At 41.9% G+C, this 16,098-nt stretch overlaps 1 protein-coding gene across 3 annotated transcripts in view; it reads right to left on the reverse strand.

Moving 5' to 3' along the window:
- Window positions 1–12,431, reverse strand: part of SLC25A30 (solute carrier family 25 member 30) — a 32,897-nt gene extending 20,466 nt beyond the window's left edge. The window contains exon 1 of one of the 3 annotated variants that reach the window (XM_078390687.1): window positions 12,330–12,431. In XM_078390687.1, the coding sequence (XP_078246813.1) occupies window positions 12,330–12,368 (39 nt within the window). In that variant the 5' untranslated portion in view covers window positions 12,369–12,431. Of the gene's footprint in view, window positions 1–4,669; window positions 4,893–12,329 lie in introns of those variants that run through there. The other 2 variants (XM_078390686.1, XM_078390689.1) reach the window with 2 other exon arrangements.
- Window positions 12,432–16,098: the final 3,667 nt, after the last annotated feature.

The following is a 16,098-nucleotide window of genomic DNA, read 5'->3' on the forward strand; positions in this document are numbered from 1 at the left end:
ACTCTCTCCACTTCCTCACTGTTTATGTACAGTGGTAAATGTACATTTCTCTTCCTCCTAAAATCAATTATGAGTTCTTTAGTTTTTTTGATGTTAAGTGTAAGATGATTTTCTTTACACCAAAGTATCAACCTTTGTACTTCCTTTCTATAAGCAGACTCATTGTTATTATTTATGAGCCCCACCACTGTCGTATCATCCGCAAATTTAATAATTGCATTGGTGTTATACAGTGGGGTGCAATTATGTGTGTACAGGGAATAGAGGAAGGGACTTAGCACACAGCCCTGGGGAGCTCCTGTACTTAGTACCAAGGTTGAAGAATGGTGAGATCCCATCCTTACTGACTGTGGCCTATCTGTCAGAAAATCCTTTATCCACATGCAGATCTCCTGAGGTAATCCCAGGTTGATCATTTTTAAAAACAACCTATTTGGTAGAATGGTATTAAAAGCAGAGCTATAATCCACAAACAACAGCCTCGCGTAAGTTCCCTGTTGTTCTAAGTGGCTCAATACAGTATGGAGTACAATGGACACAGCGTCATCAGTAGATCTATTTCTCCTGTATGCAAATTGCCATGGGTCCAAAGAAGGTAGAAGACTAGCCTTAATGTAATCCAGCACCAATCTCTCAAAACATTTCATAATCATTGAGAGATACCATAGCTGACTGCTTGGGGACTGGCACTATAATAGATGTCTTCAGGCAAGTGGGGACAGAACACTGCAACAAGGATAGCTTGAAAATATCCGTAAAAACTCCAGCTAATTCTGCAGCACAGCCCCTAACAACTCGTCCCATGATTCCATCTGGTCCAGCTGCCTTTCCAACGTTAATATTCTGGAAAGCGCGTCTCACATCTGAAATCTGCAGTACTAGTGGTTGTCTGTCGATGGTAGATTCTAGTGATGTATTATAGACAGTAAGTGCTGGAATAATGGTTGTTCCTGTTTCCACCTCAAAACGGCTGAAAAATTGATTTAACTGCTCAGCCAAAAAATCACTGCTGCTACACAGACTGTTTTTGTTACTCTGCCCCGTGATTTGTCGTAGGTCATGCCATACTCGATGAGTGTCAGAACTCTCAAGATGTTGCTCAATTCTCTGGCTGTACATAGCTTTGGCATCCCTAATACCCCTTTTCAGTTTAGCTCTGGCCTCTCTATACTGTAATATATCACCAGAATGAAAAGCAGCATTTCTGGCTTTTAATAAAAGGCGCACTTCTCTATTTAGCCAAGGCTTGTCATTAGAAAACACTCGTACTTGTCTGGTGGTGGTAACAACATTGATGCAGCTTTTGTTATAAAACCGTACTGTCGAGGCATAAGTATCAACATTGTCCTCCTCAAACAGTGCCCAATCAGTGCTCCTAAAGCAATTTTGAAATTGCTCAGATGCATCCACTGGCCACACTTGTATTTCTCCAATTGATGGTCTGATTCTTTTAACAAGAGGTCTGTATGATGGAATCAAAAACAGAGATATATGATTTGACTGTCCCAAGCTAGGCAATGGCTTCGTCTTATATCCATGCATGATGTTACTATATACCTGATCCAAGGTATTTTCCCCTCTAGTGGGACAGTCCACATACTGATAAAAGTTAGGGAGGACGGTGTTTAAATTGGCTTGATTGAAATCACCTGCTACCACCAGCACTCCATCTGGGTAGGCCTGCTGCTGTTTGCTGATAGCAGTTAACAAACAACTGTAATCCAAGACCAGATCAAATAGTGTCAATCACACTTTTTAGAAAATCTGCTAACATAACCATTATTCAAGTCAATGCTACTAGCCGAAAAGTAGAAATCAAAAAATTTTATGCAAGGTCTAGGAGGAAATCAATCACACAAGACATGGTGATAATAGTGACTGGAACACAAAAGTAAGAGACAAAGCAGAAACAAAACATTGTAGGAAAATCAGATCTAGGAGTCAGAAATGAAGCAGGAGAATGACTAATAGAATTCTATGAAGCCCATGATCTGCTTATTGCAAAGACTCACTTGAAACAACCAAATTATCATACAAATGAGGATTTATTCTTTCAGCAAAAACAAGAGCAGGGGCAGAGTGTGGTACTGATCACGAACAATTATTATAAAAAAATCAGTTAAAGTTTAAAAAAGAACACTAAAATAATCTATTGCCAAGCAATAAATTAAATAGCATTTCTGATAAATTTAAAATCCACATAATGAACAAATTTGCATTAATAAACTCATTTGACTGTGAACTAGAAGAACTGTGGATTGAAACCAGATACTACACTGTTAAGGAAGAATGTAAAAAAATATTATTCCTGTAATAAAATGAAAAGACAAGCCTAGATGGATGATGGGAAAAAGAACCTTAAAACTGTTAAGGACAGTTTAAGAAACAATAGTAAAAGGTGACAGAAATAGGGTCAGAATGCTGACTGTAACTTCTCAGCAACTATCATGGAGAGACAAAGACAACTGTTACAATAGTGCAAAGAAATTGAAAAGAACAAAAATGAAAAATAAAAGATCTCTGCCATAAAATCCGAGACATGAAAAGGGAGTTGAACGGGGAATTTAAACTTAGATTAGGGATACAGAAAGATCAAAGGGAGAATATGCTATCTGACCAGGATAAAATAGAAAGAAGATGGAAACAATATACTGAAGAGAACATACAGTATACTGAAGAAATAAAACATACAATATACAGGAAAGATAAAATTATTGTTCATAAGATTCCTTCTTTAAAGAAGAATTTTACAATGAAGAACCTGCAATTCTAAAAAGTGAAATGAAAGCTTCTCTTGATATACTTAGAAGAAATAAAACACCAAAGAGAGATGAGATACCTATAGAACTATTTCAAGATAAAATGAATTCACTGAAATCCTAAAAAGACTATGCCAACAAATATGGAAGACAAAACAATGGCTCACAGATTGAAAATCTTCAATATCCATTCCAGTACCCTAGAAAGGAGACACAAAGGAGTGCAGTAACTACAGAACCATTGCATTAATTTCCCATGCAACCAAAATGACGTTCAAGGTTTTACAACAAAGAGGTTTATCCTAAGTGTAGCCAGAAATGCCCAATGTTCAGGGCTAGATTCTTAAAAAGAAGAAGCACCAGAGATCCCATATTGCAAATATATGTTGATTACTGGAGCATCCTGAAGAATTTCAGAGGAACATCATTTTATGCTTTGTAGACAATAGCAAAACCTTTGACTGTGTGGACCATGAAAATCTATGGACTGTTCTAAAAGAAATAGGTGTGCCTCAGCACTTGATTGTTCTGATGTGTAATTTACAGTCAAGACAAGAAGCTAATGTTAGACAGAACATAGAGAAAAATAATAGTTTCCCATAGGCAAATGTGTCAGGCATTTTATTTCCCTACCTGTTCACTAAGTAAGCAGAATACAGTATATTATGTGGTCAAGTGGACTAGATTCAGATAAAGACTGAGTGAAAATTGGTGAAAGAAACATCAACAATTTAAGATATAAAGATTACATCATATTACAGGCAGAAAGCAGCAATGACTTGAAACAACACCTGATGAAAGTGAACAAAGAAAATGCAGAAGTGGGGCTGCAGTTGAATATTCACAAGACAAAATCAGGACTACTGAAATTGTGAAAGATTTTGTTCATTCACCAATCCAAATGGAGATTGCAGCCAAGGTATCAGAAGAAGACTGAGACCTGAAAGAGCAGCTATGAAGAATGTGAACAATATGAAGGCAGCTATCATGAGTAAGGATATGTCACAGGAGACCAAGGCCAAGATCATCAACACAATAGGATTTGCTATTACTGGGTATGATGCAAGAGCTAGGCAATGAAAAATGCCAACAAGAAAAAAAAAAAAGGTCATTTGCAATATGGTGCAGGAGAACTTTGTGGGTGTTTTAGACTGCCAAAAAGACAATTGGTTCCTAGATCAAGCCAAGATGAAACTCTGGAAGCAAAAATGGCAAAAACTAAGGCTGTCATTCTTTAGGCACATCGTAAGACCAGACTTGCTGGAAGAGACAATGATACAGTACTAGGAGATGAAGGCAGAAATATAAGGCAGACTGACTCCATAAAGCAAGCAACAAGCTTGAGTTTGCGAGAGTTGAGCAGGGCTGCAAACGAAGGACACTCTGGAGGTCACTCAATCAATGTAGCCACAAGTCAAAGGTGACTTGTTTAGCACGTAACAACCACAGCAGCAGCACAAGCCACCATTCCCTCATCCTCAACAGGGGTGCACCTCAAAGAATTACTGCATGAATTGCTGACGCCACATTTGTGCTTATACTTCAAGAGCATTACGAACATAAGAGAATATTTGAAGGGAAGCCCTGGGGGGGGGGGAGAGAGAAGACCAAACAACACAGGAATTCTTCCAAAATGCTAACCCTGTCCGACTTCTAAGTGCAGACGCGGGTTCACATCATCCAATATTCTTTCATAAAGCGGGGAAAGGCGGGGGGGGGGGAGAGGAGCTCCATGCACACAGGAAGCCGGCATGAGAGGAGAAGAGGAGACCCTTTTTTTCCAGCTCAGACAGCAGCAGCTCTCCATGTGGAGACGTTTCCGTTTTCCTCGATGGAGGGGCACTTATGCGTCCTCCCCACCCACCACCCCCACCGTCGGAACCGGTACAGAGGAGGAACAAGTGGACCACCTGCTTACTGAGAACGAGGCAACCGAAGCAACCCTCGCGGGAATGGGGGCCAGCCGCCTCTCTGCCACGACTTTCAGCCCGCTCCTGTCCAGCGAGCTGGCACGAGGCGACGAACCCCCCCAACGTTTCCCCCGCGCGACCCTCTCCTAGACGCCGCCGCCGGACCGGAGCGAACGCAGGCAAGGCACAGCAGAGGAAGGCCAGAAGAACCCGGCAAGCACTGCGCATGCCTACATTTGCCGGGCACGCTAACCTCGTGGGCCCCTGCGGAGGGAGGAGGGGCCGGGCGTGGGAGCACCGCCCCCCTCCCTTCCAAAGGTTCTCCCCGTCTAAATCGGGCTGCCGTGAAACTGGAGCCTGGGCAGGGTCTCCTTGTGTCGCCGCCGGCTGAGATGACCGGGGCTGGGGGGTGGGGGAGCGGGAAAAAGAGGACGCTGGCGGCGGGCGAGGTGGAATGTGAAGGAGCCCCTTTCTTTCTTTCGACAGTCAAGTTGCTCTGTCGTTGCACCGAGCCTTACTGAGGAAGCAATTTTCAGCGTTGCCTATTATATAGGACAGAAAAATGCAAGGAAATAACATTCTGGTTTCTTTACTGCTGTTGAGAAGTTCTGATCCCGCCCCTTGGGACTGTTTATGAAAATAGAAAAGACAAAACAGTAATAGGTTCTTTGCCGCTTAAGGTTGAGAACAGAACGGCATGGAATCTAAAAACTTGCCAAAATGCTTAAAATGCCCTTACAAAGTAATGTTTGAAAGTACAAGATGCTACTGGGTGTACCTGAGTAACATAGGTTTTACTTATTACACCTAAAAAGTAACTTTGTAGGTGCTTCTTACGTTGCAAATACCCAAAAGTAACGTTACATGTAACTTTGCTACTAGTTACTTCTATGCACTAGTCAAGAATAATTAATTCAAAGTGTCCTAAAATCAACCAAACACAATTTTTAACGATTGCCATCACACCTGAGCGCTCCCAAAAGTAAGGAAAAAATCCTAAGAAATTAAAGCTAAGTTAAATTTTCTCCATATTATGTACAGTACTTAGAAGTAGGCTTCACTGACCACAGAGAGAGGAAACATATTTTTGGAATGTGCTTGTAAGACAGACAAGGGCTGTGTTAATTAGGAACGCCTAAATTATGTATCTCCTCCAAACTAATTTTAAAATATTGCTTCCATTTGGAGCTGGTTTAAACCACAGACCTCACATCCTATGCTACCACATTAAAATCCTATTCAGGCCTTATATCGTGAAAGTAGATAGAGCTCTAGTAGGGGTATATTTGCACATATAAGTCCTGCCTGAATTTCCCCTGTGTATCAACCAGATTTCTGTGAGTTCATAATAAAGGTCTGGAGAGGTACTTAAGAACAAGCAAATTTGAACATGCTTATAGTTTGTTGTAAGGGTTCCCAGTCCTGTAAGATCTTAAAGTCATATGCACCTCTTCAGAACTTCACACTGAATATGCAAAGGTCTGATAGACATCTATCTGGGTGGAAGGAAGTTGGGTTGGGGCTCATTGATACAGTATCTCCATCATAGTTAGAATCCTACTGACTTCCAGGCTATAATGCCCAAACAGGATGTAACCAAAACATAATACAAAAACACAAATGGCACACAATGTTACTCCCCTCTCTACCAAAGATTTGTGCTAGTTATGTGCTCCAATATAACCCTAGTGCTTTGGCTCCCAAATAAGAATGATAACTAAATACACTACGGGAGAATGTCTCAGTGAAAGCCAAAAGCCACCTGTACTTCAAAAGCTTGCCTTTTTATTATACAGTGGTGCCTTGACTTACAAACATCCCGGCATACGACCATTTCGAGTTACGACCAGCTCCGGCCGCAAAATTTTGCTTCGACTTGTGGCCAGAGCTTTGAGTTACAACCATAAAAGGGCAGAGGAAAAAGGCAGGAAATTCAAACTGCTGACCATTGGTGGCGAAGAGGCTGCTTCTTTGTAGCTCTTTCGCCCCAGCGGTTAGAGAGTGTGCATTGGAGGAGGCTTTGGACTGCCTAGTAAGGTAAGGTGCTGCTTTCTACTTTTTAAAAACTGTTCTGGGTGAGTTTTGGGCTGGGTGGTGGGATTATGTTTCTATGCTGTGATGGGTCTTGCAGGGTTTGTTTTTTGGTTGTTTTTTCCCATTTCCGATGGGTTTACAGGGTTTGTTTGCTTTTTGGGTTCCCCCTTATTTCCGATGGGTCTTGCGGGGTTTGCTTGCTTTTGGGGTTTTTTCCCCCGTTTCTGATGGGTCTTGCGGGGTTTGTTTGCTTTTTCAACTAGTTTGTATTTCTGAAGGGTCTTGCATGGTTTGTTTGCTTTCTGCTTTCCTTTTTTTGCATTTTCAATGGGTCTTGTACAGTTTGTTTGCTTTATGCTTTGCTTTTTCCCCATTTCCGATGGATCTTTGTGATTGGGTTCATTTGAATGTTTTGGCAGTTCCTCACTTTTGGCAGGAAATAACAACAGAGACTTGGCAGTCAGATTCATAATTTCACCTTTATTGATTTCTGGTCTTTCAACAATTATTTCAACTGGATCAAAACAAGATAGGTCAGGCAACAGGCCATAACTGGAAGAAACTAGCTCGTGGTGAAAATCTGGATAACTCATTGGGGTGCTGGGCCAAAGCGCTCCCGGTCAGTGGGGTTCCAAAGAGGGGCACTCCTCACCACACAGGTGGTTCCACAGCATGGGTGCCTCGCCCAATCTCCTTCTTTAGGTGGCCTGTTGTAGGTGGAATCCGGCCGTATCACCTTTTTGCCACATCCTTGCCCGCAAGGAAATACAATGACAGTCCACTCCTGCATCTCGTATACAGTCTCTCCCTCTCTCTTTGGTTCAGGATCGGGTACTAACCCTCCAACCCTTAGGTTCGGAAAATCCTTTAAGAGCCTTTTCAGTCGGTCTCTGGTTCTGCCTCGTGCTTCCTTGCACCTCATTCCTTTGCCTTCAAACTTGCTAACCAACCTCGTCTCCCCCTGGGTATTTATACTTTCCCCCCAAACTGATATCTTTTGCTTTTTGCTTTGCCTTTTTTGCATTTCCAAAGGGTCTTGCGCAGTTTGTTTGCTTTTCTCCCCACCCCCCCGGCCAGAATGTATTAATCGTGTTTCCGATAGGTCTTGCAGTATTTTTGTGTGTTTTGGGTGATTTTTTCTTCGGCCGGAATAGATTAATTGCATTTCAGTGTATTCCTATGGGAAACGGTGCTTCGACTTACAGCCATTTTGAGTTATGCCCTGAGTTCCAGAACCAATTAAGTTCGTAAGTCAAGGCACCACTGTAATTTTCTTAGTGGACTAATAAAAGTACTTCCACTCAATCTTGTTTTGGGATGTTGCACATCACATGTTTCTTTCTCTTTTGTTTCACACCTCCTTGTAGTTGACCCACTGCAATATTAAATTATAACATTAACAAATGCAGATTAAAATTTGACATTGGCTTAGAAGTGATAGTCAGTTTGAGAGTATCTATGTGTAACTAACAAATCTATTTTGTCATTGCTTCCATAGTAGTCACATTGGAACTAAAGATGGGGGCATTCATATACAAATGTCTCCGCACAGGTGGCAACGGTGATTTTGCCGCTGACGCTGGCTCCGTGGAGGCTTCCTATCATGCTGTTGTCTGCAGTCGATTACCCAGTCCTGGCAGGAGGTGGGATGACAAGCCTTTTTGCTGGGTCGCATAGTGGCTAATCCATTGCGGAGAACGGAGCAATAGGATGGGGCCGGACCCTCGTTATTTCCACCTCTGCGGGGATATTCATATTCATATCCGAATATGAACACCCCCATTTCTAATTGTAACTTGCTGAGCTGGTATACTTTCATAATTAATATTGTTCTGAATGTTCACTTCTGACACTCATTGATAGCCATTTTAACAATACTAAATGGGATACAACTGAATATTCATTTATTTAATGAGTTAAATAAGTCAATATGTATTAAACAAAATTCATCACTACCTTGCCAGTGTTGATTCCCACCAATCCTCCCCATGCTTGTGAAAGACAGCATTGAAGTCCCTTACTGTCTCCCAAAACAAAATGCCAAAACAAGTTGGAGTAATGCTTTTATAAGCTGTTACTGTATAGTATTGGAAACAGGTGAGCTTGGGACCCAGCATGACTTTCTTCATGTTGAGCATTGCTTTTCAATATATATAACTTTTCTTTCGTTTCACACACACACACACACACACACACTTTCGTGGCCCAATAATTAGCCAGCCTTAGTTTTGGATTTTGTACAAGGATCTGCTGTTTCTCTAAATGGAAACAGGGACCTCTCTGCTTCAGGCTTGGTATGGGAAGTATGAAGAAAGTAATGACAGAAGAGTAGAGGCTATGTGTCCCCCTTTGTTCCCCACTTTTTCAGTGGGGAACAGATTCAGCAATGTGTGAACAGAGCTGAAATGTTTGATTGAATGTTCCTGCATATGAAAAACTCCCTTCACTGAAGTTTGTGTACAAGGAAAACACTTCTAAAGTAGTCTGTCTAATCTAAACCTTATCTAAGCCCGTCATTACATTCTTCAGTGAATTGCATGGACTAATAATGTGTTATCTGAAGAAAAAACTTTCTTTTGTCTATCCTGAATCTCTAAGTCAAGTAACTAATTGTGCAAACCGGAATTGTGTGCTAAGACACAGGAAGTGTTTACTGTGTATTTAGTTAAGTTGATTAAGCAAGAGGGCGTGAGTCTCACTGGGATGTGCTAAGGTCATGTGGATCAAATGTTCACACATACAGTACTTTGGAAAAAAAACACTGATTTTTGTCTGTGTGATGACAAAAATACACATAAAGAAGGTCAATCTATGATAGAACATCTAAGACTGAAAAATATTGCAGGCATTCACCAATAGTCATTATCACAGATGTGATGACCCCACATTATTTTATCATGTTAAGTACCTAATAATTTTATCTTTTCCCATAATTACTAACCACAAAGGAGAAGGTTGGGCAGTCAACTCCTTGGACAATTCATAAGACTCAACAAGATGGTTCTGCTGTAGTTATAATTGTTCAGCAAAAGTATATAGCAATTCCATCAGGCTCTTACAAGGTCAACTGCATTTACCTTATGGCCCTCGTACATAATATCCCTCCATGTTTCACAGATTAAAAGAACATCATTCTACTTCTAACATCTTGTTCTCATATCAAGGGAAATTGCCCAGCAGTCCAGCAAACTATCACTGAAGTCAGTTCACTCACTGTGTATATTAACAGCAACTGCTGCCGTGTACTTGTTTTGAAGCAGTGTGTGTCATTAACTGAACAGTAAGTTTAATTTTACCAACAGATAATGTCCTTTTAATTACAGCTTAGAGTTTTAGCTCAAAATCTGCTATTTGGGGATGGGTAGTTATTAGCAGGGGAAGGTAGTGGGAGTGGCATTCAGTATCAAACATGCATGTGCACTAGAATAAACATATCTGCTCAGAGACTTTTGTGGGAAGGTGCTAGAGGGGCTGAAACCTCAAGCATGTTCATACTTCTGCACTTGTGTTAATTTTATGTAGCAGAGTTAGTTGATGGCAATGGCATCCCATCGCATCACAAAGAATTAAAATAAAGCCATAATTTAATAAGAACAGGTGCTAAAAGCCCAATGTGGTGTAGTGGATAGAGTTAATGACTATCATTTAGGATACCAGGTTCAAATGCTCACTTGGTCCTGGAAACCCACTGGGGATGAGCTGGTAAAACAATTTCTTAAATATCTCCTGTACCTTGAAAGTCCTTTTATAGGTTCCTAGAAGTTGGGTCCAACTGTTCTGAGAACAGCAATTTTGCAAGCACTAACACTAAGTATAAGTGGGAGAGGGCTTTACAGCCTAATATGATTGTTCTTTGCCACTAGCTTGGTTGATAAAAGCTGGCTTGCTTCCATTTTCTGTGTTGTTGATGGTCTTCTTCCCTTTCACTGACCTTTCTCAAAGCAACAAGCATGGAGGGTCTTCCTCATGGTGGTGACTCCATTTTTGCCCTCATTTTCTTTCTGACTGTAACTGCAGATAGTAACTGTAAGTAAAGATACCTTTTCTACTTTACATGCTTTTAGTGTAAGTTTATCCTACAAAGTGCTAGCTTGTGTGCAAAAAACCCTGAGGAGGTGGGGGCTGGTGAGACTGAGCTGGTCTTTCCACATTTCTGTCGTGTTTTTACTACCTCATACCCTACTACTAAAAAGAAATAACCAAAATTTGCTGATACCAACTTGGTGGCACATAATACACTAGAAACCAGAAAACTGATGCTATTTGTAGTAATTAAGGACTTTTGTCACTTAAGATAGAAAAACAATCTTGTTATCATCTTCCTCCACTTCCCACATACAGTATATGTGTCCATCCAGACTCTGAATTAAAATAAATATTTTTGAGCTGAAACTACAGTTTGTAATAAACAGAAGCATATCTACTGGGAAAATAAACATTTTGTTTTGTTTACTAACAACCCATACTGCTGCAGAAACCAGTATAAGCTAGGCTAATGAAAAGAGCAAGTTGGAAACTCAAGACTCAAATGCCATGCTTAACATTGCCACAATGTCATTATTCAACAGCCTGTGACCAAAAACAAATGTGCTATGCATTTGCCTCCACATTCCTTTTCTAAGTCTGAGGCAACTGAACTTTATTCTTTTCTCTTGAGCCCAAAAGCAGAAGAAAAGAAGAGGCTGAGGCAAAAGTATTAAGAGGCATCTTTACCAGAAGGAATTTAATAATGATAATAATTGTAGACTGTCAAGTCAATTATGATTTATGGCAACCCTTTTAAGAGTTTTAATCCAGCAATAATATCCTTCTCCATAGAACAAACAAGAGAGGCTATGTTCAGACACCAGTGGGAGAATACCATATATCAATTCATCCTGGAATGCTTATTTATTGGGAATTAACTATTAATTCTTCAACAAATTAGGTTTAAAAGAAGACTGAAGCGCTGAAGTGCTTGCTACCATGTATCAAAACATGCAGTTCTAGTCCCTACAGTTTGTATTGAGGTAACGGGGATTATCAATTTGTTTTCCAATACCTAGAAGTTACTGGCATCGTTTTGTTAATCTAACACGGAAACCATTCTGCATACTTTGGGACTTCTACCTGATTGTCATAATATGTATATCCATTTAATTTGCCAATGACTTCATTACTCCATTACACACCCACACCCACGTGCGTAACATTTGCCAATCTAAGATAATACAGTACAGTGATTTCATGTATCTAATGAAGTGGATTTAGAACCACAAAAATTTATGCCACCACAACATTTGCTAGGATTTACTGTGCCACAAGATTCAAGGATGTTTTTGTCAACATTAGGCTCCACAGTGTCTCAGAGAAACATTAAAATATACACACTTGAATTTCAAATATATCATGTATCTTTATTACAGTACATAGTTTTCAAACTATATTATGGCACTCAGAAATTAAGAGGGGCAATGTGAGCTGCTGTCTGAATGCTAAGTCATAGAACTTGATACGGTGCCATTGCTGTTACAGGGACCTTACAGTGGCATCAGAAACCTGCTGATTAGCATTGCACCACTGTCATAATTTCCACTGCAAATGTGGCAATTAAAGAAAACAATGATTCTGTCCTCTGATTTCTTACCTTAAAATGCAACAGCATGGAAGCACTGAAAAAGAACATGGCTGTAAGTCTTACAGTCCGGTACTTGCACTTCGTATATTGACTCACACAGAGACCAAGGAGAATGAATTTGTTCTGAGGGAAGAGACAGAGTCAGATTACATAGACTTCCTGTGCCTAGTCCGTTTTTTTTCAAGTTAAGCTGAGGAAAAAGGCATTAAAATGTAAATTGTTTTCTTTCTTTTTAAAGAGGATTCTTTTTCTTTCAGTGTTGGCAGCTGTGTGTTTTTTTAACTGACACATGTTAATCTATCAGAACAAAATACACACTATTTATATGCATTGAAATATTGTCATATGCCTTCAAGTCAAAACTGACTTGTCCTGACCCTAAGAGGGGCTTCAAGGAGTGGTTTTACCTGTTCTCACACCCAGTGAGCTTTGGTAGCTGATTGGGGATTTGAACGCAGACACCTGAGTCCTAGTCCATTACACCAGAGGTCGTCAACCCCCGGTCCGTAGCCCATTGCCGGTCCTTGGCTTGAGCCTGACCAGACTGCAAAGACAGACCTCCCCCCCCGCGCACACTCCCCTCCCCACAGCTGCGTTGTGCACGCGCGCCCGTGCCAGCACCAGTGTGAGCGGTCCCTCACCCCTTCACGCATGCGCCCATGCATACAAAGCAGCTGTGGGGAGGGGAGGGCGTCCGGGGGGGCGGGAGGTTTGTTTTCGCGGCAGCGGTGACGGGGGTGGTGGTCAAGAGCCGGGAGGCACAGCATGGCCGGGAGCAGCAGGCTCCAACAAGGCCGGGGTTGGCGGTCCTAGCAAAACTCCGGCCGTCCCCCCTTCATGCAAAGGTAGGCAAATTCTGGGAGCCTAAATTCCCTCTTCTCCCTGACTGAACCAGTCAGGATGATCCAGTCACCCCTCTACAGCAAAACCCCCCATTAACAGCTAAACATGCAATTCCTTAAAAATAAAAATTAATGATGGGTTCGGTGGGTCAAAGCAAAGCATGGGGAGCATGAGGGGCTGTGTGTAGCCCCCTGCCTGCTCCCTCTTGCCCTAAGTAGAAATTGCTAAGAGGGGCAAACAGAAGGTGGGTTTAAACAGGCACCATGAGAGCTCTCTCCGATACCAAAGTTGGCCACCGAGGTCCCCGGCCCAGCCTGGTAGCAGCCATGTGCACTTCGAGCAAGGCCTTTTTTCCAACCCCATCATGATTCAAGAAAACCTGGGACATCTTTGAATGCTCCCCACCCCTCCAAATTAGGACCAACCGGACACACAGAAAGCGCACTAGGGTCGCTTCCCCAAGCACTTAGTACGCTCAAGCCCAGATGCCACCGCTTCCAGAGAAAGTTCTTCACCACCCTCAGCAGGCCGATGCCAACGCTGGTGCTTCCAGCTCCGGAACCGGCACCATTTGAATTTCCCGTGGAGGGTGGCAAGGAGTGCCGCCCCTGGCCTTGTTGGAGCCCATCAGGGGGTGAGCAGCCGGAGGGAGTCCCCAACCTTTCTAACTCCACGGACCGGTTGGGGAAGGCAGGGCACCCCCCTGCACTCGTGCGCAAAGGAGCGGGTGCATGCACACTTGCGTGCATGCATGAAATGCAGGGGCTGTGCGGGGGGTGGGAGTGAGTGTAGGGGGGTGGAAGATCTGTCTCTGCGGTCCGGCCCAGGCCACAGACAGGCACCGGGCCACAGACCGGGGACCCCTACACTACACCACACTTGGTGTTCCTCTTGAAATAATGCATAGAGCAATAAGTTACATTGCAATGGAGGAGGCTTTATTTAACTCAGGGGTGGGCAATTAATTTCTATAGGGGGCCACATGAAAAATCTGAATTGTGTTTAGGGGCCGAACCAACTTTATTTAAAAATAAAAGATAAGTAATTCATAACTTTAGACAAAAAGCTATAAATGGTTTTGATGTTCAACTTGTTCAGTGAGAGAGATCCAGTCTGTCTTGGGCTTGAACAAGTGCTTGGACACCGGACTGGAGTGACAACTGGCGGGCCAGACAGGAGCGACTCATGGGCCGTATGTGGCCCTTGGGCCGCACTTTGCCCAGGTCTGATTTAACTGATAGGGGTAATTTATGAGGCAAAAATGGCTGATGACATGCATAAAAGATTATGTATGTCACCTAACTCTCCAATTTAGGATGAACTTTGCAGCCAGAGAGAACCATCTGTATTTGAAAGCTTTCCCTTCATTCTGCAACTGAAATTTATCTAAGTTTTCTAAAACTCCTGTTTTCCATCACCTTTTCCCCAAACCAAGCAATTGTTGTATCTGGAACTTTCTGTTAAATCTTCTCAATTTGTTTTGCTTCGGGCCCCTGCTTCCCCTCTACAGTATTTCCCATCCTCATCTTGGTTCAGATTTTTTGAAATAGATTTTTTGTCAATTGTTTTATTTGTGTCACTTTGTGTGTCTTAATGGAAGAACTTGTAGCCGAATGCAGTCTATTGGCCCAGGTTATTACATGGGATTTAAAATTGCTGCATTTTGAGGCATTTAGATTTGGCAATTCAGTGTTCCAGGATTGGTGTATGGTGGTGGGAGGTATAAATACAGTACCTGGCAGCTGGGGAATGCTTTGCAGAGGGCTGAAAAAGAAACCCAGGAAGAAAAGGAACAAGGGAAGGAGGGAGGTGAATCTATTAATATCATTACAGTCCACAACATTTTATGTTACGGTTGCTGTAAACCACAGAATATTGTATTCAACGAAGAAAGTGTTTCTGTCTCAAAGATGGTGTCATATGCTGCTGATCAAACATCTAGGAGACATACTGTACATCCAACGCTTGCTGTCTAAACTGTTAACATGAGGAAACAAGCATTTGCATTTTCTTGCAGTGGTGCCTCGCTAGACAGTTACCCCGCATGACAGTTTTTTCGCTAGACATTGGCTTTTTGCGATCGCTATAGTGATTCGCAAAACAGTGATTTCTATGGGGGAATTTCGCTGGACAATGTTTGGTCCCTGCTTCGCAAACCAATTTTCCCTAGACAACGATTTTGACAGCTCCCTCCGTGCTCGCAAACAGGTGTTTTGGGGACCTAAGCTTCGCAAGACAGCGATTTAAACAGCTAATCGGCGGTTTGCAAAGCGGCTTTCCTATGGCCGATCTTCGCTGGACAACAATGATTCTTCCCCATTGCAACGCCTTAAACAGGTTTCAATGCATTCCAATGGGGAAATGCTTTTCACTAGACAATGATTTTGCTAAACAGCGATTTCAGTGGAACGGTTTATCATCGTCTAGCGAGGCACCACTGTATTTCTTCCGTCATCTACTTTTTTATTTTATTTATTTAAAATATTTTTATCCCACCTTTTTCTTTTAAGACCCAAGGTGTCTTACAACAATGAATAATAATATTTAAAGTTGAAACCAATGAGTATACCCTGCTTCCCTGAAAATAAGACCTAACCTGAAAATAAGCCCTAGTATGATTTTTCAGGATGCTGGTAATATAAGCCTTACCCCCAAAATAAGCCCCAGTTAAGTGAACCCACATTCACTTAGGCTCCCAGAACGTAACTTCACCTCCACCAGTGTGCAGCAACCAGAAGATGACATTACTGTATTTGAATAAACGTAGATTGTTTTACATGAAAAAAATAATAATAAAACATCCCCTGAAAATAAACCCTAATACGTTTTTTGGAGCAAAAATAAATATAGGACCCTCTCTTATTTTGGGGAAAACACGGTAGAACAGTGGTTAACATTAGAGATGGGGGTATTCATATACGAATATCTCCCCACA

Source organism: Pogona vitticeps, chromosome 3 (assembly GCF_051106095.1).
Source record: "Pogona vitticeps strain Pit_001003342236 chromosome 3, PviZW2.1, whole genome shotgun sequence".
Taxonomy (NCBI): domain Eukaryota; kingdom Metazoa; phylum Chordata; class Lepidosauria; order Squamata; family Agamidae; genus Pogona; species Pogona vitticeps.